This window comes from Alternaria arborescens (assembly GCF_004154835.1).
Source record: "Alternaria arborescens strain FERA 675 chromosome Unknown contig_11, whole genome shotgun sequence".
Classification (NCBI taxonomy): Eukaryota; Fungi; Ascomycota; class Dothideomycetes; order Pleosporales; family Pleosporaceae; genus Alternaria; species Alternaria arborescens.
In genome coordinates, this window is record NW_021167866.1 from 875699 (window position 1) to 895985 (window position 20287).

Below are 20287 nucleotides of genomic sequence, written 5' to 3' on the forward strand. Positions count from 1 at the left end.
CGCAACAAGTCTTGAACCTTGACCTTCCCCGGAGTACCCTCCACATTCGCTTGAGTCGTGGACCATATATAGTGCGGCACTCCACAAAGGCAGGCGAAAAGCAGAAACCGATGACGCCACTCCCGAGGTTTAAGCTGGATGACTTGCGGGGTCTGACGCTAAACCACGCACGAACCACGAACGCCATTCAACTTTCGTAGCATCTCGGGATAATTCCTCTCCGACTACAAGCATCTGCAAGAAACTCCAGAGTTGTGTTATACAGATAGCTTGTCTCAACTGCGTAGTCTCGGTAGTCTCTCGATTGCTCCCCCCTCGTTGCATACGGCGGAGCACATAACATTGCCTAAGTGATAGGTTTCGTTTGCGACATTCTCTAGGCTTATTGCCCGAGCACGCGCTTCCTCGGCGTCTTTCGCACGGATACGGCTGCAAGCGCGGAGATATACGACCTTTTGCGTCGGTCGTACCATGGTCATCTGGTCGTGTAAAAGATTAAAAAAATCGGTTGACTTGCAAAGAGCAGACAGCTTCATTGTTCAGAAGGAAGCACCACAGTCATCGATCACAAGGCGCTACATATGCATCAACAGGACGATGCATAACAACAGATTCGAAGAGAACAAGATTGTTCCGTTCGACTCGAAATGAGATACCCTTCGCCCACAACCACCAACACGTGGGGTACGAAAGGTACACTTTTGATGTTCGCCGAGCGCCGTCCCGTTCTCCAAGTCTCCAAGAATCTTGGCAAGAGAGCGTTCCATAGTCGAGAAGACATACCAAGGCTGGGCTTGCAGACGAGAGTGTATGCGTAGGCCGAATGTGATTGCGGCGATTGCTATAAGTGGTCGAGTCAAAATTTGTCCTGTGACATCGAATGAGCGGAAATCGAACAATGCCATTCAATGCGACACTCGCAAAGTATACACTGAGGACATCGCGATTGCTACGAGGCCTGTTGAGATATGATACGAGCTTGGGGAAGAGAAGTCAGCGTCTCTGAGCGGGTTTCTTACACGAGACGTTATCACAACAATTGCTGTTTTTCGCTGGGTACCTATCCGGATTGAAATTATGGAGCAGTCCCAAGATTTGGCGAACCGGCATGTGCAGGATGTTTAGGCCTAATGTGAGTACCCATAAGATCGTAGGATGGTAGTATCCTGGGTTCTCAGGGTATATAAACTGCATCGGTGTCGATTGTGCACTATAGGTCAAGTTATAGATTCATCTCCACCATTGTCTTTCGTTACACTATTTGAATAGGGCCTGTCTACTGTTGTCGAACATGCGTACCTCGAAAACCCTCACGGCCATCTCTTTGGCACAAGCTACGCTTGCAGCAATCGAGCCGAAAAGCTTTATCTTCATCATTCCCGATGGCATGGGACCCGTTTCCCAGACATTGGTCCGGACATATTTGTCTATGGTTAACGGGAACACAATCACTCGTGCTCCCCGAATGAATGCTTTGCCCATCGATGTTACCGTCATCGGCAACACCAGAACCCATTCTGCCAACAACTTAGTGACCGATTCTGGTGCTGCGGGAACTGCTCTTGCTACCGGCTACAAGACTGAAAACGGGGCTATCGGTGTCACGCCTGATGGGAAACCGGTCGGATCTGTGATGGAAGCTGCGAAGTTGGCAGGCTACCTCACTGGCCTCGTCGTGACTTCACCTATCAGTCACGCGACTCCCGCCGGTACGAATGACTCCCATCGTTTGTCAGATCACCGCTAACTATACCTAGCTTACTTCTCCCACTCTGTGAGCAGGAACGCTCTTGACAAGATTTCCGAACAGCAGATTGGTTATAGCCACCCTCTGGGCATCAGCGTTGATCTCATGCTTGGTGGCGGCCGCTGCTACTTTCAGCCTCAAAATGAATCCGACTCATGTCGCACAGATGACATCGATCTGTTCACGTATGCTGAATCGAGAGGCTACTACACCGCCCGCGATCGTGCCGGCTTTGACGCTCTCGAGCTTGGTTTAGGCAATATCCAGCTTCCATACGTGGGCCTGTTTAAGGATGGCGACCTTAGCTACGAAGTTGATCGCCAACAACAAGCCGCCGACGTCCGCGAACCATCACTGTCTGAGATGACGCAAGCTGCCCTCAACTCGCTCTCGCGAGCCAGCGCGTCCGACGACAAGGGTTACATCATGATGATTGAGGCTTCCCGCATCGATCACTCGTCACACGCACACGACTCTGTCGCTCATTTGCACGAAGTCCTCGAGTTTAACAACGTTGTAAGCATGGTCATGAAGTGGATCGACGCGCACCCTGATACCGCATTCCTCGCTGTGGCGGATCATGAAACTGGTGGCATAACCATACCCTCTCAATACGATCCATCGCTACTCCAGCCTGGCAAGCATTCAGCCGAATATTTGAACGAGCTTTGGAGCGGCTACAACGGTACCGACAAGGCTGCATACCTCAACAACGAAATAATCCCTGCGTATGGCCTGACCAGCGTCTCCAATGCAGAGATCAAGATTCTTCTCGCCGCTGGCGATCAGTTTGCACAGGAACTTGCCGACCTTCTGAATGACCGCGCGGGGCTCGAGTGGTCAACTGGTGGCCATACTGGCGTTGATACCACCTTGTATGGCTATGCTGCTGGTGGCATGGGCGACAAGCTCGTCTTGGACATGGCGGGTGGTTGGGACAACACTGACCTGCCCAAGTACGTTGCTGCCGCTCTGGGTGTGAATATGGATGAGGTCACGGAGCTGTTGAATGTCAACGGAACGGAGTGGGTGCCTAGGGATGATGAAGAAGAGCCAGAACGAAGGCGCTGAAGAGGGCTCTTCGCAGACCTCGCGAACTAGACTCGGCGAAACCTCGAATAGAAGTCATATTTCTTTAAAGCTTACCATTTATGATGGGCGGTATAGTTGAGCTGACGCTCGCTTACAGTTTGGCTGACCTCGGACGGGATGGTGATGGCTGCAGTCCGGCTGACCTTGAACTTCAACGACTGGCGAGGTCATCTCGACACCCTAGAATCCTATCGTTTCATTACAGTTGCCGATCTTGGCACCTTCCCAAGATCAGATAGGTTTGCTGGCGACGTCGATTACCGGAGTAGTCGCGTAGTTGAGCTGACCTTGGACTCGACTGAGCTGACCCCCGTCCAAGGTCAGCCGAACTACAAGTGAGGGTCAGCTCAACCGTACCCCTGACGCACGGATCATTTCCCCCAGGGTTCATGCATTACCGAGACCGTACCTTCCTAATCCGGTAGGTTCGCTGCAGGCGTCGATTGCAGCACGATTGCGCGCAATTGAGCTGCTCGCGAATCCCAGCCACACCCAGCCTGCTATTGTACCTGGTGCACTGACCTCTTTCTTTGAGCTTGTGTAGATAGCGTTAGTGTGTTAGGTAAGCGCGGCGCGAAGATTCCCGTGATCGGAACATATTACTGAATCGTCACATTGTACAAAGATCTTGAGGTTAGCGTCTGCAGTGGTCTTCCATCGACTGGAGAAGGATATATATTGCTGTATGGTTTGCAAGAAAGTTTTGAGGGACTGGACAGTGATTGCAGGTGTGTGCACTGCGTGAAGTGGTTGTTGGTGGACATCGCAGAAGAAGACAGAGGTTAAGAGACACATTATCCTCCCAAGTTACCCGATCAGGACTAGGAGAAGCAAAGTCGGGATTCGAAAGCGAGATTCTTCAAAAGAGATAGGCGAGAACTGGAACTAAAATGCGTCATCCCGCCGCACCTACAGTCATTGCCGTACTTCTTGGGTTCCTTTTTTTCATGGTACTCTGGAGTCGGGCACGCGACGATGGCCACCACGAGGGCAATCCTCATCCGGACGACTTACCACGAAAAAAGGAAAGACAGCTCTCACTAAGCGAGGACGAATCCGACACAGTCGAATCTCGTCAGCAACATTGAGTCTCTGCCATCACGTTGTATCCCGAGAGTGGGTGTCGTTATAGCCCTGTCGAATTTTGGGCGCGGGTACCTCCCACTCCCATGATACCTCTTGGTACCACTTGAACCACTACCTGGATTGTCATTGATCGAGACGGGAGACTAGGAAGCGGAGGATATAAGGGAGGAACCGTACAGGCAATGGCAACCTCTAACAGATGAGCACTGCAATATGCTCAGAGAAAAGATGCAAGATCGCGGTTTTGGTATTCAGCTTGCAGCTACAGTACTATGGGGCAGGATACTAGACTATGGCTTGGAACTGTGTGAAAAAGCGTCCAGTCGATCAGCTAGTTGCTCCCACATAGGCTCTCCCACCCTCGCCACACTTCGCAAACCCGCTGCCACGAAAGGGAAGAGCCTTGCAGACTCTCGATCTACCTCGTCAAGGTTCCTGCCCTCATTTTGGGACAGTAATACACCAAGATCTAGTAATTCCATGATTGCTTTATGGATTGGTTTCACGTCCTTCGAAAGCAGTGCTCGTTTTTGTAATTTCTCCATACAATGGACATGGATCTGAGACATCTCGTCGATGTCGTCGGCCTTCTCTATAGCCAAGTTCATGTCTCGTGTTGTCAAATACACAGCGGTCTCGGTTACGTAGGAACGCAGCACGTCCGCGAACCAATTCAAACGCTGAAGAACTCTGAAGAATACTGCTGGCCAAGTCTTTCTGGATGCGCGAATGCGGGCCCGTTGTAGTTGATATTTGGTCCGGTAGATTTGCATCAAGAAGGTGAAAATCTCCTGGTAGATGGGTACAGACGATCGCTGGATAATGTTTTGAATCGACCAAGAGACCTGGAAATAGTGTTAGCTGAAACGAAAAAGAGTGTTCTCTCAAAACATACTGCATAGTCCACAGAAATGGCAGCAAGACCCTTGACAGAGCTTCCATGCGACTTTGCTTTCATAGAACGAACGACAAGTTTCTCCACATCGGGCGTAGACAGGATCGTGCTGAATATTCCTCGTGCAAGCTCCGTGAGTACGTATCGGTCGTTCCATCCTCGTCTGCCAGCATCCATGCGCTCAAAGACTGTAGTCGCAAAATCTTCAAAAACAGCGCCGTTCCTACCCAGGTACAAATACTCGAATACGTGCAGCACCCGCATTAGGCCATTTGCCTCGAAAATATGTTGACGAAGTACGGTTGAAGCGACTGAATACTTGCTACGGATCCATGTCTCGAACGCCGTTTGGAATAGTTCTGGAAAAGGCGAGAGGGGAACATCATCCGATGTACGGCAAACTGTTTCGCGGTCGAGGCGCGGCTCAACCACTGAGTAATGTAAGTTCGTGTCGTAGATACCTAGTTCCTTTAAGAAAATGACACTTTTGCCGGTATTGAATATCTTTTTGACCGCCGGCTGTAAAAATGAAGGCAGCTTTAGGCCTTCTTCAGGATCACGGCGGAGCATAAAGCGATCGTGCCACAAAGAGGCAGTATCACTCTTTGCGTCGTTCGAGATGACGAAGAAGTTTTCTTCATCGGGACCGAGCTCGCCAATTTCCATCCATCGTCGTATCGGCTTTAGATACGTTTGTAAACACTCGAAGAATACTTCAGCCATGTATGTGAAGATTTCGTCTTCCAGCGTCATCTGCGCAAGAGTGGTCTGCTCGTACAGCGCCTCGAGGTGGTAGAAAGGGTTTCCTGGTACTGATGGATCTAGATTCATCATCAATTGATTCAGACCGCTGACAATAGGTGCTAGGCGTAAAATGGAATAACACAATGCTTGTACGTCGCCGTGTAGCGACAATAAACTGACGGGGAGTGGGGCGTCAGGTATCAGATGCCGTTGCTGCATCGTAGACAAGGACTGGTCGAAGTAGAGTAATCGTTTTCGTACGGCGGCCTCGAAGGTTTGAATAAGAGGTGATGCTGGTGGCTGCTTAGTTCGCTGCTGCAGCGTCCAACGTCGCATTGCTTCTATGTGTGTGCCAATGTTGGCCAACTGGGAAAGAAGATGTGCAACCGCGGCTGATTGATTGTTGTCAACCAGGTAGGTCGAATTGGAGCAAATGTTGTTCATATTGTCGGTTCGGTACAGGCTCGTCTTCAGCCCACCAAGCATAAACAGTGTCTCTCGTACGGCCTGCAGTTCCGTTATACACATGTCGCTGCTTCCTCCATTCACGCTTGATGTCCAAAATTGCGTTTCCTCCAGTCTCGCAACGAGTTCTTTGTCTGTCGACGTCACACAGGCCTCCGGATCGAATGTATCATCTTCATCGAAGCTGGTCGGCGGTGTGCTAGGAGCCTTCCTGCGCTTCTTGGGTATCTTTTCGTCGCCCGAAGAGTCCGCACCATAATCAATGTCCTTCCAGATATCTTCATCGCTGTACGGATCATCTTCTAGCATCTCCGCCCATGTCAATGGTGGAGGGGGGCTAGGCGGCCTAAGCAATTCAAGCGCTTCGACCTGGGTGTTCTCCAAGGGCCGATCGGCTAGCTGAAGTAGTAGAGATAGGAACTCTGGCTTGTACTTGTTCGTGTATCCTTCCAACTTTTGGAGCCGCGTTTGTAGCGCATCTGCGAGATCATCGCGGTTCTTAATGCGAAACTTCTCGTCAAGTCCTTTAAAGGTAGCCGTGACGTCGAATTGATTCGTTCTTGCGTACTGATGCCCTCGAAGATTGCGTGACGCAATCTCTTTGGCATGTCTGTAGGCCTGTTTATTTGCAGCTGGGTCGTGTCTCAGTATGGACTGTATCAACTCGTCCGTGAGGCCGGAGATTTTCGCGTTTTGGGCCATGATAACGCGTCCTTCATCTGCCGTCCCGCGACGACGCCGACGGAGATAGTGTCTCGGTAGTAGCGATATCGTGGTGTTGATTTGTGGCGGTTGCTTCGGGTTCCACATGACAGATACATCATGCCTGATGCAGACTAGCGGCCCTCACGCACCGCGTCACCGCTGTGAAACTCAAGTGTTGAACGCTCCTGCGACTTTTTTGAGGCGGGACATTGTCCCAACCCCTCAGCCACCGCACCTGCTCTTCACCATGGCGCTTCCCAAGGGCATGCGCTACTTGGCTGGCGCCACTTTCTGCATCTTCATCTACCTGTTCGTGCAGATCCTCAAGGCGCCAGGTTCCGAGACACCCGTCGAGATTCCGAGCAAGCTTCCGACCAACAAAGTCGGCGATTGGGACCACGACCCTCAGTTAGATCGTAAGATACCATACCACGTGGTGCAGACCCACCAGACATACTGACTGAATGATCAGCTTCCGGCGAACCTCCTGAGCCGCTGCGACGAGTCGACGGCAACAACTACGCCCCGAACAACCCCACAAGCGCGCGCATCAACGCCACAATCCTTAGCCTGGTGCGCAATGAAGAACTCCAAGACATGCTACAGAGCATGCGCGATCTCGAGCGCACCTGGAACCACAAGTTCAATTACCCCTGGACCTTCTTCAACGATAAGCCCTTTACTGAAGAGTTCAAAAAGGCCACGCGAGCAGCCACCAATGCTGAAGTGCGATACGAGCTAGTCCCTGCCGAACACTGGGACGTACCCTCGTGGATCAATATGGACTTGTATGAGGAGTCTGTTTCTCTGCTCAAGTCCCTGGACGTGCAATACATGGACAAAAAGTCGTACCACCAAATGTGTCGGTGGAACAGCGGAATGTTCAGCGAGCATCCTGCGCTGAAGGACATTCAATACTACTGGCGCGTGGAGCCTAACGTTCACTTCTTCTGCGACGTCGACTACGATGTCTTTGCATGGATGCAGGACCACAACAAAACATACGGCTTCAATATCAACATTTACGACAGCCCTGATAGCGTCGCGACATTATGGCCCGAGACAAAGAAGTTCATCGAGGATAATCCAGGATACGTCCATCCGAACAATGCGCGAGAGTGGTTGGAAGACGACAAGCGACGGCCCGAGAACAACCAGAAAGCACACGGGTACTCAACCTGCCACTTCTGGTCCAACTTCGAAATCGGCGATCTGAGCTTTTGGAGAAGCAAAAAGTACCGTGACTACTTCAACCATCTTGATCGTGCTGGAGGCTTCTTTTACGAACGCTGGGGCGATGCGCCAGTACACAGTGTCGCCTTAGGATTGTTCGAAGATAAGAGCAAGATACATTGGTTCCGAGACATCGGATATCAGCACATACCCTTCTTCAACTGCCCGAACAGTCCAAAGTGTTCTGGCTGTGTTACTGGTCGGTTCACAGACGGTGAGAAGTGGTTGAACCGGGAAGACTGTCGACCGCTGTGGTTCAAATATGTTGGCATGGACTGAGCTCTTCTTCTTAGACAGCATTGCCCTCTATCCTGTACGATCATCTGTCGCTAAGCCACCCACTTTGTGTAGCAGAAGTGACCATGGTTGGTGCCAATATATGCACTCATGCGGTGGGAACCCCTGGAGACCTCGGAGTTATTTGGTGTCCAATTATGAACAGCTTTCATCTTGATACGACGCATTTACATTCAATAGCACGTATACCACTAGACGCAATGAGAATTTATGAAGATACTCTGAAACTGAGCATTGCATTAGACGTTGCGGAAAGACTACAATAAGATACCCATTATTACTGAATTTTCACTTTGAATCCACTAGGCGAGATACACTTTCCGGGCAAAAAGCCCGTCCCCACCCGCTCGTATACCCTGCTTCCAGGCCGCCCTCTCTGTGCTGCAATCATCAATATGTAGTGTCTCTGTGTCCCAAGTGAGGGGCTGCCTTTCGCCTTGCCAAGCACAACGCACAATGTATCTGGTTTCGCTGACCCGTTCGGCGTATCGAAGATCAGCTCGCCCTCGCCCTGTACCGCAGCACCGAGATCGTACTCCCGCGCTATAGCTTCGAGCGCTATATTGGCCAGGTTGTAGTCAGTGCTGGATACGTTGGTAGGGGTTTTCGGTGACCACGGTGATTGCAGGTCCTCCCACTCATAGCATCCGAAGTCAGGCTGTAAGTAGTCGATTCCGCCAGTGTATGCCATCCATGACCACGATGGTACAGTAGACACAACGCTCTGTGGAGGGAAATGAATGCGACTCAAACTTGGGGTGTCGATGCCGCGACGCCAAAGAAGACTCCTTCTGAGGAGTCCACGCGTTACTCCTTCATCAAAGACACCAAAGCCACCGCTTACTCGCATTGTGCGGAGGAGGCGTTGTTGAAGTCCATCAATAGCGGTTGGTCGGTCATATGGCTCCGAAAGACCCAGGCGGGAGTATTCGCGGTAAAGTTCTTGGTATCGCAGAATCTTCTCGCCTTGGCTCGCGTTGTAGAGGATGTGTGGAAAGTCCGGATCTCCTAGGAAGGCAGCAAGCTTACTGTGGTCCTCAATTAGCCCATCAAACATCAAGCGATGGCGTGTGGCATATTTACTTACTTGCTCAGTTTTGTAGAGGTTTCGCAACGTACGCCATCCCTACATTCGAAGTATGTCTGGTGTTCGGTAAAAAAGAGAGTTCGACGAGCCAAAGCATGCTCCTGATAAACCCAGCCGCGACGGTTCAGATCCCCATCGAGTACATGGTCCTTGAAATTGTCGATGGTTTGGCAGACATAGAAAGGTGTTTGGCCTTTGCCTTCGGGACTTAACCCGACATAATTTCGGCCCTTGCGCTGCTTGAGAAATCCTGAAAAATGGTTAGTTGCGCAGCTCGCAGCAATCACACAGTATGCGCCACTGTAGACGTCTTCCATTCGTTTCGCTTCGGTCTTGAAGTCGCCATCCGGACCTTGGATGACACAAAGGGAATCAATCCATAGGTAGCGACGCCCCAAAGCACGAGTCACTGTCACGGCGTCTTTGAAAGTGGACGGAAGGCTATTCAAATCGATGCCGTTGAGATGTGACTGCAGGGTTTTGGTCGTAGTCGAGAGATGCTGAGATCCCCATCGATGCGATAACGCGATCCACTCGCCAGAATCTTTCGGAGTCGTGGCCCATAGTCGAACAGTATTGTCTCCAGATTGTCCAACGTCGATCAACCTTGTTGGCAACCTAACCTTATCTCCATCGGCAGCGAGTCCAAGCGGCTTACATGTGTGTTGTCTATCGCAGTCGTTGAGCCAGTACTTGATGACCTCCATATGTGTAGATTGCCCAGCCTCTGGAAGTCTAACAAATCCAGTCTGAAACTCGCTCGTTGGGGGCAGCATTTGCTCAGGATCTCGAACGATGGACAATATACGAGGGCCAGTGCTCTCCAGTCTCAAGAAAGGTCCTGTCCGTTCGAACTTGACAGCCTGCGAATCTACTCGGCCGTTTTGAATAACAACTTGCCATAGGAGGCTGCACAGGTCGCATTTCTTCTCGCTGGCGCTTGCTCTAAGGGTGTGTGTTTCGTATGAGATCGCAAACCCTGGACTGGAGACTTCGTTGCGGAATTGTAAGCATTGGTCACAGAGGCGGTTTGATACAGTGCGATCAGACGACTCGAGTGTATCCGAGTGCTGTAGAGATTCAAACATAGCAGACGCAAATTCGTTGCCGGATTGGTACTTCCAGTCGTTTTCATCGAGCTCTGGAGTTCCATAATCATTCTTCGGAGAGCCATGTTAGTTAGACTGAGCAGATATGCTTCGGGGTTAAGAACTTACTCCATTCTGTATTGATACTTCACGATCTTGTGCTTGGTAACCTTCTCCTGAGTCGCAATCTGATAACAAGGGTGGCAAAGCGGAAAGGGAGAATGATCCTTTGAGGTTTCCCGGTCTGTGCTGGTCGAGAGGTTGTGCGTACCAATAGCTTTCATCTTCGTCTTCTCCATTAATCGTCTCAATGCGAGTGCGGAAATCAGTTGCGAGACAGCGAGCAGGCCCTCGGGATTCAGGTTCTGGCTGTACAGGGATTTTGTCGGGTTCGGGTTCCGCAGGAGTGAAGCTGAAAGAAGGAATGTCTATTGCAGGCTGTACAGTGGAGTCGATGGCACTTTCTTCAGAGACAACATCTTGCGGCGTTACCCTGGTTGCGTTCATGCCAGAATCTACAAATGAATCTGTGCGCGATCTTTCAGGGATGTCAGAAAGGGTCGTGCCAAGCCTTCGTGGAAGCTTCACAACTAGCAAAGCTGTTCGTACCAGCTCCAAAAGATCACCGATCGCTGTACTGCCCACCTGACACCTGGGATCTTCTGCCATTTGGTCCATCCAGCGTACAGCAGCATCATGTACTTGGGCTACCTTTCTCCCGTTCACGACACTGGTCTGGTAGAAGCTACCGAAGCCTAACTCACGGTCGAAACGGCCGAGACCTTCGGCTCCGTAGAGAAGCCATATAGTGAGTTCCAACGTGATGCAGCCCATTGCCCAGATATCGTACAGTCGTGAACGTCGCTTTGTTGACTGGCCCAACCACTTGGGAGTAACACCAGTTTCCACCTCTGGTGCCTCATAACGACGAGTTCCGTATTTTGCTGTAGTCTTACTAGGACGCATCTCAGTGGCTTGGCCATGTTCCCTAGCTTCGCCCCAGTCACCGATCTTGAGAGTGCCAATCAATCCACCTTTGTTGAAAACGAGGATATTCTCGGGTTTGAGATCGCCATGTCGGTACGAAGCACCAGTCGCGTTCAGGTTGTGAGCGGCGTCAAGTGCTTTAGCAAGTCCTAGAACTTGTCTTATGACGTCTTTGACTAACGGCGCGGTCAAAGTGGGTGAAGGCATATTCTTCCAGAGATTGCGAAGGTTACCGCCGTCTGCCCATTCGAACATTAGGTAATGTTCGTCTCCTCCATGTTGTCTACGACGCCGAAACGCTGTAATGAAACGGACTATATGCTCTTGGTCCAATCTGTTCATCGTTCTCAGGGCTTTGACTTCCTTTTCCCAATGTTCAGCTACTTCTTGAGCATCTTCTGTAGCCTGGATCTCTTTTACAGCGAAATACGAGTCGTCTTGAAGTGCCTGTCTATGTCAGCAGATTTCGTGCGAAGACATGTGTAGTATCAAGGGCCGTACTGGTTCCATATGATTTCGATGGACTAAATATTTCGAAACCACACCAAATGAGCCTCGTCCATCATCGCCACCTTTTGATGTGAAAGGAAGTATACAGGACTCTTCAAGGTCGAGATTGTATTTGGCGGTTGAGAAAATAGCCGCGTAGAATCTCCATTGGTGCTCAATGAGATCGTTGTACCATGACCTTTTGGACCAAATACTGTTAGGATCGGTGATTGGCAGGTCGTTGTCATCCAAATTCTTCGATTTGAAATAGGCCATCATTCTCCTAGGGTTTTCCACTTTAGCCCATAGGGCTATCGCGAAAACCTTCGATGCTCGTGTCTTGACGAAATCGATCAACTCATCTTCTGCTGGGGTTGGATTCGCGATGTGCAACACGTCCTTGATTGTTTGCACTGTAACCAATCCGCTCAAGACTCCTTCAGGAATAAAATAACAACAGGTTCTTTCGAATGTGCTTTTCTTTTGTGCAAAGGACAGCGATTTCCTGAAACATTGCTCCTTTGTTTCTTCTTCGTCTGAAGAATCGCTATCGGCCATGATCGGGAAACGGATATAATGACGAGTTGGCGTAGGAAAAATTGAATCCTGTAATATCTGTTGATAAGGGTGAAGTGCGCAGAAGTTGATATGGGTTCAGGGTTTCCAGCTGATGATCTGAGTCTGCGGCTGAACTGAGGCCTGGTAGACAGAGACGAGACACGCGAAAGCTGCTCGGTCGGCTTCCAATGCGTAGCCGAGGAGGGGGTCTGTATTTGATGTGACAACATGCAAATGGGTCCTTCAACGACGTCCAAGTAGGCAACGAGGCAAACTCCCTTCATTCAACTGAACGATTCAACAGGAAACACAGCCGATGCATCGTGAAGCGGCGCAGCAAAGCGCATAATGTTTCAACATCATCTTAGGGGTACGCCGATATTGCGAACAACCTGCAGTCGCTTCCAGTAATTCCAATCGAGCCTGCAGCGTTGCAGCAGATAGCAACGCTGGGGCGCGAAACGTGGGGGGTGGCGTTTTTGGCCCCAGTCTGGTAGCAAGTAATATGTCATGAGATCGCGTGACATTTCGCAATCGTGCTTGATGTTGCGCTAGAGCAGGGCTAACAGATACAGCAGTATACACAGCCGTGTATCTTAGGTACCATCAACACAAGATCATTGTCAAGTGAAGACGTTCGGGTGAGATAGCCTCGCACCTCGCAGCCCAGGCACTGCCCCACTTGGCCTCCGTACTTAGCGCTGCCCCCTGACATCTCCAGGGCTGCGACCCGCTGCTCCTCCTTCCCACCTTCCCAAGATCATCACAGCACACCCGGATACGATTCGATCACATGAGAAATCGAACGACTGCAACATTCGCCATGCTTTGTACATCTGTACAATATCCGCGAGCTCTAAGTATTTATAGTTGGTTTCTGTTATCGGCACTCCTCGATATCATCCTATGCAACGTTAGACACGGCGGCTGTGGGCGTGAACTAAGATCATCGAACTTACCGCGGTAAGCAGCCCAGGCGCTTTGATACAGTACACATTATGCATCATCTGGTGTCTAGGATTAGTAAACTCCAACTTCGCTGTTCTGTGGGAATCTACCCACATGAATCTCGAACTCCGATCCAAACTTCAGTCTTAGCTTGTCCATCAACTTTCCTGGGTCTATGTCCATGACGTCAATTGGTTGAACGCTGCTTCCGCTGGGATGCGCCGGTTGCTCTGGGTCCGAAAATGTTCGTTTTTTCGTTGGGGAATTAGCGAAAGGCAAGAGCTTCTTAAGAGCAGTCATCGTTTGAACGGAAGCCTAAAGATGAAGATACATGTCGTCGGATTGCAAGAGTTGCCCTGAACGCGCTGTTATACTCGGCGCTCTGTTGCCCGGTAGGCTGAGCTCTTTGTTGACATGGCGTTGTTACTCAAATCCGGCGTACGTCAAGCACCAATCACACTTGTACCCAGTACACCAACTCCGTTAGCGGCTGAGGCATGTTGAAGGCGTAGATGTCACCCGTCTGCCTCTTTCAGCTTCACCAGTCTTGTGAACCGGGCAACACGAGGTATGGGCATTTTACCTAACATAGCCCCAAGTGTGGCGGCAGCTGACAGGTTGAAGCGGATGGCTTATATCTCGTACTCTGGCGGCCTCAGAATCCGACTGCCTCACTCGTAGTGACTGAGAACATCTAAGACCGCGCGCTATGACCTTGCCAGTAGAGGGATCAGACCGGTATATCGGGGCATAGGTAAAACTGGGGGTTAGTTCGCTCAGTGTATGAATTAGCGGCATGGTGAAGAATGGTCATATTGTGGTCATGCAAATTTGAGCCTGTGCCACCTGCAGGGGTATCGCAATCCCGCAATCTTGGACCCCACACCCAATCGCTTCTTCGAGGAATGCTATGCCTGGGGAAGCTTTAAGGTTAGGAGATCAACTCGATTTGTTGACATGTTTGTTGCTCCAGTGTTTTCCTTGCCTTAGGATTCGTTGGTCGTCATGCTCGGCCACAAATTCTGAACACCGCTCTAATGTACCCGTTAGGCCAGAAACTCCAGGAAAAATTGCTGAATCCAGTGCCACGCAGCAGACGTGCGTCAGCAAGCGCGTCCACAGGCAATAAAGAGCGAGCTCACCGGGTAGACAACCCCACCGGAACCGCTACTCGAGGTGCGTTGTTAGTGCAACAAGTTTCAGGCTCAATGGCTGACGCAGTCATATAGACCCACAGCCAAAGGCCCGCCCATTAAGTGCGCCTTTGTTTAGTCAAGGTGCGGATACATACGCATATGCTAAGTTCAGCACTCTAACGAGGCGATTAGGAGACTTGGTACATCGTCCATCTGGTGCCGCTAGCTTACGCTCGAGTTCAAGCAGTCTAAAGACTGCTCAGTCTGTCGCTGATGGCTACACCAAGGAAGTCAGAGATTTCAACATTGCCAGGGGAACAGCAGAGAAGATAGAGCAAACAAAAGACTCATTCGTCAAGCAACGGCATGCGCAGCCCGATTCTGGCACCTTTACAGCAGTCGTGTTGGCTCAAAGATGGTTGGGAAGATTACGACTCCAAGATCCTCACCCAATGACCAGGAAGCTTCAGCAAGCTTCGCAAACCTCTTATCGCCAACAGAAGTTTATACCAGAGTCGCAAATCCGAGATATCGTGCGAGATGAAGTTATCCAAGCTGAACTCTCCAAGTCAAACAAGTCCATTGGCAAGCCGTCCAGAATGTTGAAAGCTCCGGTCGTTTCCAAGAATTACGAGTCATACAGGAAGATACTTGCAATACTATATCTCATGAAACGACCTTCTAAGATCCGACTGTTTGTCAAGGCCGGGCTTTGCGATGACCAACTTCCCTTCAAAAAGGCTCAGCACCTGGGCAGGTTTGATCGGTCAGCTACATTAACTAGTCGAAACACACCTGGTTCTGCCAACATAAAGTTTACAAGACCAGAAGATGCCGATGAGTTTCTGGACCGACAGTGGTCAGTACTTGCGCCTGTTTTTTCCGGATCCGATGGAATTGTCCCACATGACGACTTCGAGTGTGAATCGATCTTACCATTCCTCCCGGAAACAACTATCGCGAAAGAGGGGGGCTCTAGCAAGGTATTTAAAGCCAAGATTCATCCTGACCATCATAACTTATGTCAACCGAAGGTAAGTTTTGACTACACCTGACTATGATGCAAAATAACTAACAGATCTCGCAAACTAGGGTGGCCTCAACATTTATGCAGTCAAGACATTGAAGTCAAAAGATGACAGAGCCTTTCGCCAAGAGGTTACTGTTCTGAGAAGACTCAGTACCAGCAAGCATGCTCATGCTCACCTCATCACTTTACTAGCCACCTATAAACAAGGCGCAGCATACCATCTTATTTTCCCATGGGCCGATGCCGATCTTTTCGATTATTGGAAGCGACGTCAAGAGGCGCCCCCAGAACATGACCAGACAGGTGCATGGGTAATAGAGCAATGTCGAGGGCTTGCAGATGGACTCAACAGCGTCCATCGTTATGCGACATTCTCCGGGACGTCTATCCTTGACGCTTTCAAACTTTCCAGCAGGACTGAGACAGATAGACACCATGCCACCTACGCTGGTAGTGCAAATGCCGATCGTTCGACCAGAAATCTGTTTGGCCGTCATGGTGATCTGAAACCACAGAATATCCTCTGGTATCCAGATTCCCAGACTACGGGTGGTCATGGCGTCCTGAAAATTACCGACTTTGGAGTGACTCGGTTCAATACAGAGAACATGTGGGATACCCAGAAGACTGGTAAATTGCCGAACTCGCCTACCTATCGGTCACCAGAGAGTGATCTTGATGGCAAGCTTACTACTGCTTGCGATGTTTGGGCCCTCGGATGTGTATACTTGGAATTTGTCGCTTGGTATTTTGGTGGTTACAGACTAGTCCAAAGGTTCGGCGAGCAGCGGTTGGCACCTGATCCTCGTATGGCGAACATGCGAACAGACACTTTCTTCACGATAGTCGAGAGAGAAGGTGAGAAAACAGCCGAAGTGAAGCCAGCGGTCCTCAAGGTAAGCCTGAGATCTCCATATTCACGTGTTATTACTATTTATGCCCGAATCACTCTTTGGGCATATTGCGGAACGACCTTGAATTTAGCTGTCCACACCTCACCACCACTAACCTATCACAGGTGATTGAAGAGCTGCGAGAACATCATCGCTGCACAGGAGACTATAGCAACTTTCTTGACATGATCAAAGATGATATGCTAGTCACTCACTCACCAGAAGCGCCGGACAGTGTAGATGGGGGCTTGATACTTCAGAAATCAGTTTCAGAACCAGTTGGTACCCCACGCTTGGGATATATCCGACGAAAGAGTTGTGGGGATGTGTTTCGTAGATTGGGCGACATCAACCCTCGTTCTGACCAGGAAGAACCAACTTCCCCTATAACCCAGTCACATCGCACATGGCCACAATGGTAGCCATGAGTCAAGGAAGTGCTGTTGCCAAACAGGCGGTTGGATAGGTGAAATACTACCAATTGTTAGCCTGACAACGAGTAGCTATAGCAACAAGAGTGAGTCTGAGTAAGATATAAGATACAAAACTCGCGCAAGTTGTGCTAACAAAGGCTAGGTATCTGCGCATCTTGATGTTGGACCTCACTCGTACGATGTGATGCCGAACTGTCCATTTGCTGCCCACTGTCCGAGGTACCTGAGTATGGTGGGGCCAGTGGGCCGACAATACCCGCAGGCAGGTATCTCCGCGTATAGCGGGGAAACGGATACCAGGCAACAGGGAAACACATCGACATCGGGTTAACAACGGAAGACAACTAGGAGTCAGATCTCTATCACTAAAAGAGTCCAAAGGTTATCAAGTGCAAAGGAAGTGACCAACCGGACGATATCAAACCAACCGTCTCGCTAGATTCGGCCCTTCCGTCAAGCACCATGACTTTCACCATCCTCTCCGACGCTGACGTTCAGACTCTCCTTCATAACATCTCTCCATCTGACGTCCAAGAATTGGCGTCTGCTCTCAACCAAGCTCTCATCCAATATTCTTGCAACGATGAACTCCCTTACCAACCACACCGCGCCAATGTCACTCGACCAAATGGTCAAGCCAGCCTCTTCATGCCCGCAACGACACCATCATCTATCGGCGTAAAGATAGGCGGTGTTGCACCATCTCAAACACCTCCGCCTGGAGAGAAGCCCAAGCCTGCATTGCGGAGTGTCCTTACCATTTGCGATGAGTTGGGTCAGGCTGTAGGCGTGTTAAATGCAGCTGAGTTGACGGCATTTAGGACGTCGCTGGGCAGTATGTTGTTGTATCGGTACCGGAAAAAGACAGAAAACATCATTGTGTTTGGAGCGGGGAAGCAGGCGGGGTGGCACATACGCCTTGCTATCCTTCTCAAAGGGGACGACATCCGAAAGATCACGATTGTAAACCGATCCAGTGCAAGAGCTAAGGACCTAGTAGAGTCACTCACACAGTCGAAAGTGGGGTCCCATATCAAGATGGAAGTTTTTGAAGAGAAGGAGAATGGTTTGGAAGACTTGATCACCGAAGCAGACGTCATGTTTTGCACGACACCCAGCACATCTCCCTTGTTCCCTGCCTCATACCTTTTGTCCGACTCTGGTCTTAGTAAATCCCGATTCATCTCTGCAATTGGCTCTTATCGTCTGGACATGCAGGAGATCGACCCCGAACTGCTTAAGCATATCACCAACCCTTCGGGCCCTTTTGCGTCTCAAGTGCACCAAGGGTATATTACAGTCGATAGTATCAAGGGATGCATGGATGAGGCTGGAGAGTTGGTGGCCGCTGGATTGAAATCAGAACAGATGCTCGAGGTGGGGAAGATAGACGGATTGAGAAAGGATGAAGGTGTACAGAAGTGGCTTGAGGAAGGATTTGTGGTATATAAGAGCGTTGGAGTGGGTATCATGGATATCGCGATCGGGAAGGCCTTGATGAATTTAGCCACGGAGAAGGGTCTAGGTGTCCATCTGGACAGCTTTTGAGACGACCTGGGGTGATGGGGTTATCGACTAGTACGGTAATGATGGAGTCATTATGCTTGAAAATAGACGGTGGTACTGTCCGTTCGACGTGTTCGAGACTTCATCTATGTTTGCCATATATTCCGCTCACAACCTCGCCTTCACGCTTTCCTCGACAAGGTCTTTCACCCTTTCCGCGACCCCAAAAGCATACAGATACCCCAATCCACCAACGCCATACGCGTGCACTACGTGATCCTCTCTCTCCAACCTCAGGCCACCTTCTCTCGCAGGTCGGAACCCCACGATATCCTCACCATGCTTGTTTAGATCAACCCAGTCGAACGTCCCGTTAGTCATCGTGTTGACGCGTTCAAGAATGTCCGGTCGCAAACTCCTGTCTGGCTGAGTCTGAGTGTTGGACGGTTGACTGACGCCACCCAAGATTATGCCGCCATCCGACGAGCGAGGAATGCAATACGTGTAATGAGAGCCTTGATGTAAGATGGCTTGGTCCAGCAAAGAAGATCTTCCAGAGGTTGCGCAGTCGACAAACATGGTTTGACCGCGGACACCGTAGACGGTGGGGTCAGTTGCAAGATCCCGTGCGCCTATACCGCTGGCGTTTACTAATATATCTGCTGCGGTCAGGTCTTGTAGATCCTGCATAGATGATACAGCTTTTTGGATGAACTTGACTCCTCGATTCCGGAGTTGTATTGTTAGCCAGGGGAGGATGTCATTCGGGTTGACGACGAGTCCATTGTAAGAGTAGCCTAGTGTAACGCCAGGCGGAAGTTGAGATTCTTGCAGCATCTGGAAGTTTTGCATATAAGGCCTGTACCACACAGGTGCCGTTCGGGGTCTATCATCGTAGTATTCAGTTATGCGAATCCTCTTACTCTAGATTCAGTAACTGTTTAACTGGGTTTAGAGGTAGCTAACCTTTACTCCACTTTCCGGGAAGGTATCTAGAAGATGGCTGTAGAAGTTGATTGATGCCAGTTGGAGATCATTGAAACCAGTATTGGCATGTGGTGCTAGGAGGGCACCTGCCCTGCAAACGTCGACCAGGTTAGTGACATGTCATGGTAGAGTCGAAGCCATAGCTGACTGACCATGGACTAGCCCATTCAATGGACTTGTCGCCATGTGAGTTCCGCGCTACAATGGTGACTTTGTTGCCAGCTTCCAAGAGCAGGTAGGCACATGCGAGGCCTGTAATACCAGCACCGGCGATGGCGATGTGCTTAGGCATTGTATACGATGCAGTTTAGTTATGAGACAATAAGATGTATGAGAATTGAAGGAACAAGTAACGCTGCTGTCTTGTCTACCTCACGATTGTATTTAGTGCTTGGTGTTTGGGTAGTTGATACACTGACACGCTTATCATGTCCCATAATTGTATGCGCGTATGAACGCTGGTCAAACGGGTGCCGATTATAGCCGACAACATCGAATCAGCACAACGACTAATGTATTTCGGAATTGTATACAGCATTTCCCGTCGGGCTTCCGTCAAGGTATGGTCTTCTTAACCGGGTTGCATATCATTGCGATGTCGGGCCAGGAGAGAGATATGTGCGGTCGCGCTCAATCGTGGTAGATTTCGGCGGCACCTTCTAAGAGCGCAGAAGAAAAGATGAAATACTAGAAACTCGCACCATAGCCGGAGACGTGCAGGAGATTTGCGCAATCGCGTTGTGTCTAATGTACACTAAAGCGAGAAGTTGTGCTGTATGGAGTGTACATCGGAGAGGACAAGGATGCGGCGGCAGTGACGCGCGCCGATTTTTTTTGTGAAAGTTTCCCCTCCCCCGCCATCCATGTGAAGACGGCCGTG

At 50.2% G+C, this 20287-nt stretch overlaps 8 protein-coding genes across 8 annotated transcripts; 4 read left to right on the forward strand and 4 right to left on the reverse strand.

Moving 5' to 3' along the window:
• Positions 1-1291: 1291 nt before the first annotated feature.
• AA0111_g5764 (hypothetical protein) lies at positions 1292-2818 on the forward strand (the record flags this gene model as incomplete). The annotated part of the gene is made up of 2 exons (XM_028651912.1): positions 1292-1709; positions 1758-2818. 2 exons carry the CDS (start codon positions 1292-1294, stop codon positions 2816-2818), a joined length of 1479 nt encoding a protein of 492 aa, XP_028506884.1.
• Positions 2819-4215: 1397 nt separating this feature from the next.
• AA0111_g5765 (hypothetical protein) lies at positions 4216-6731 on the reverse strand (the record flags this gene model as incomplete). The annotated part of the gene is made up of 2 exons (XM_028651913.1): positions 4216-4770; positions 4821-6731. The coding sequence occupies 2 exons, from the start codon at positions 6729-6731 to the stop codon at positions 4216-4218; spliced, it is 2466 nt and encodes an 821-aa protein (XP_028506885.1).
• Positions 6732-6981: 250 nt separating this feature from the next.
• AA0111_g5766 (putative mannosyltransferase) lies at positions 6982-8246 on the forward strand (the record flags this gene model as incomplete). Its single annotated transcript, XM_028651914.1, has 2 exons — positions 6982-7150; positions 7207-8246. The coding sequence occupies 2 exons, from the start codon at positions 6982-6984 to the stop codon at positions 8244-8246; spliced, it is 1209 nt and encodes a 402-aa protein (XP_028506886.1).
• Positions 8247-8541: 295 nt separating this feature from the next.
• Positions 8542-12473, reverse strand: AA0111_g5767 (hypothetical protein; the record flags this gene model as incomplete). Its single annotated transcript, XM_028651915.1, has 4 exons — positions 8542-9292; positions 9352-10511; positions 10569-11873; positions 11928-12473. The coding sequence occupies 4 exons, from the start codon at positions 12471-12473 to the stop codon at positions 8542-8544; spliced, it is 3762 nt and encodes a 1253-aa protein (XP_028506887.1).
• An 880-nt stretch (positions 12474-13353) lies between these two features.
• AA0111_g5768 (hypothetical protein) lies at positions 13354-13721 on the reverse strand (the record flags this gene model as incomplete). The annotated part of the gene is made up of 3 exons (XM_028651916.1): positions 13354-13377; positions 13433-13480; positions 13536-13721. 3 exons carry the CDS (start codon positions 13719-13721, stop codon positions 13354-13356), a joined length of 258 nt encoding a protein of 85 aa, XP_028506882.1.
• Positions 13722-14458: 737 nt separating this feature from the next.
• Positions 14459-16902, forward strand: AA0111_g5769 (hypothetical protein; the record flags this gene model as incomplete). Its single annotated transcript, XM_028651917.1, has 5 exons — positions 14459-14597; positions 14651-14698; positions 14750-15591; positions 15650-16483; positions 16606-16902. 5 exons carry the CDS (start codon positions 14459-14461, stop codon positions 16900-16902), a joined length of 2160 nt encoding a protein of 719 aa, XP_028506883.1.
• A 474-nt stretch (positions 16903-17376) lies between these two features.
• On the forward strand, positions 17377-18462 carry AA0111_g5770 (hypothetical protein; the record flags this gene model as incomplete). The annotated part of the gene is made up of 1 exon (XM_028651919.1): positions 17377-18462. The coding sequence occupies one exon, from the start codon at positions 17377-17379 to the stop codon at positions 18460-18462; it is 1086 nt and encodes a 361-aa protein (XP_028506705.1).
• A 126-nt stretch (positions 18463-18588) lies between these two features.
• Positions 18589-19699, reverse strand: AA0111_g5771 (hypothetical protein; the record flags this gene model as incomplete). Its single annotated transcript, XM_028651920.1, has 3 exons — positions 18589-19338; positions 19387-19498; positions 19560-19699. The coding sequence occupies 3 exons, from the start codon at positions 19697-19699 to the stop codon at positions 18589-18591; spliced, it is 1002 nt and encodes a 333-aa protein (XP_028506704.1).
• Between the last annotated feature and the right edge of the window lie 588 nt (positions 19700-20287).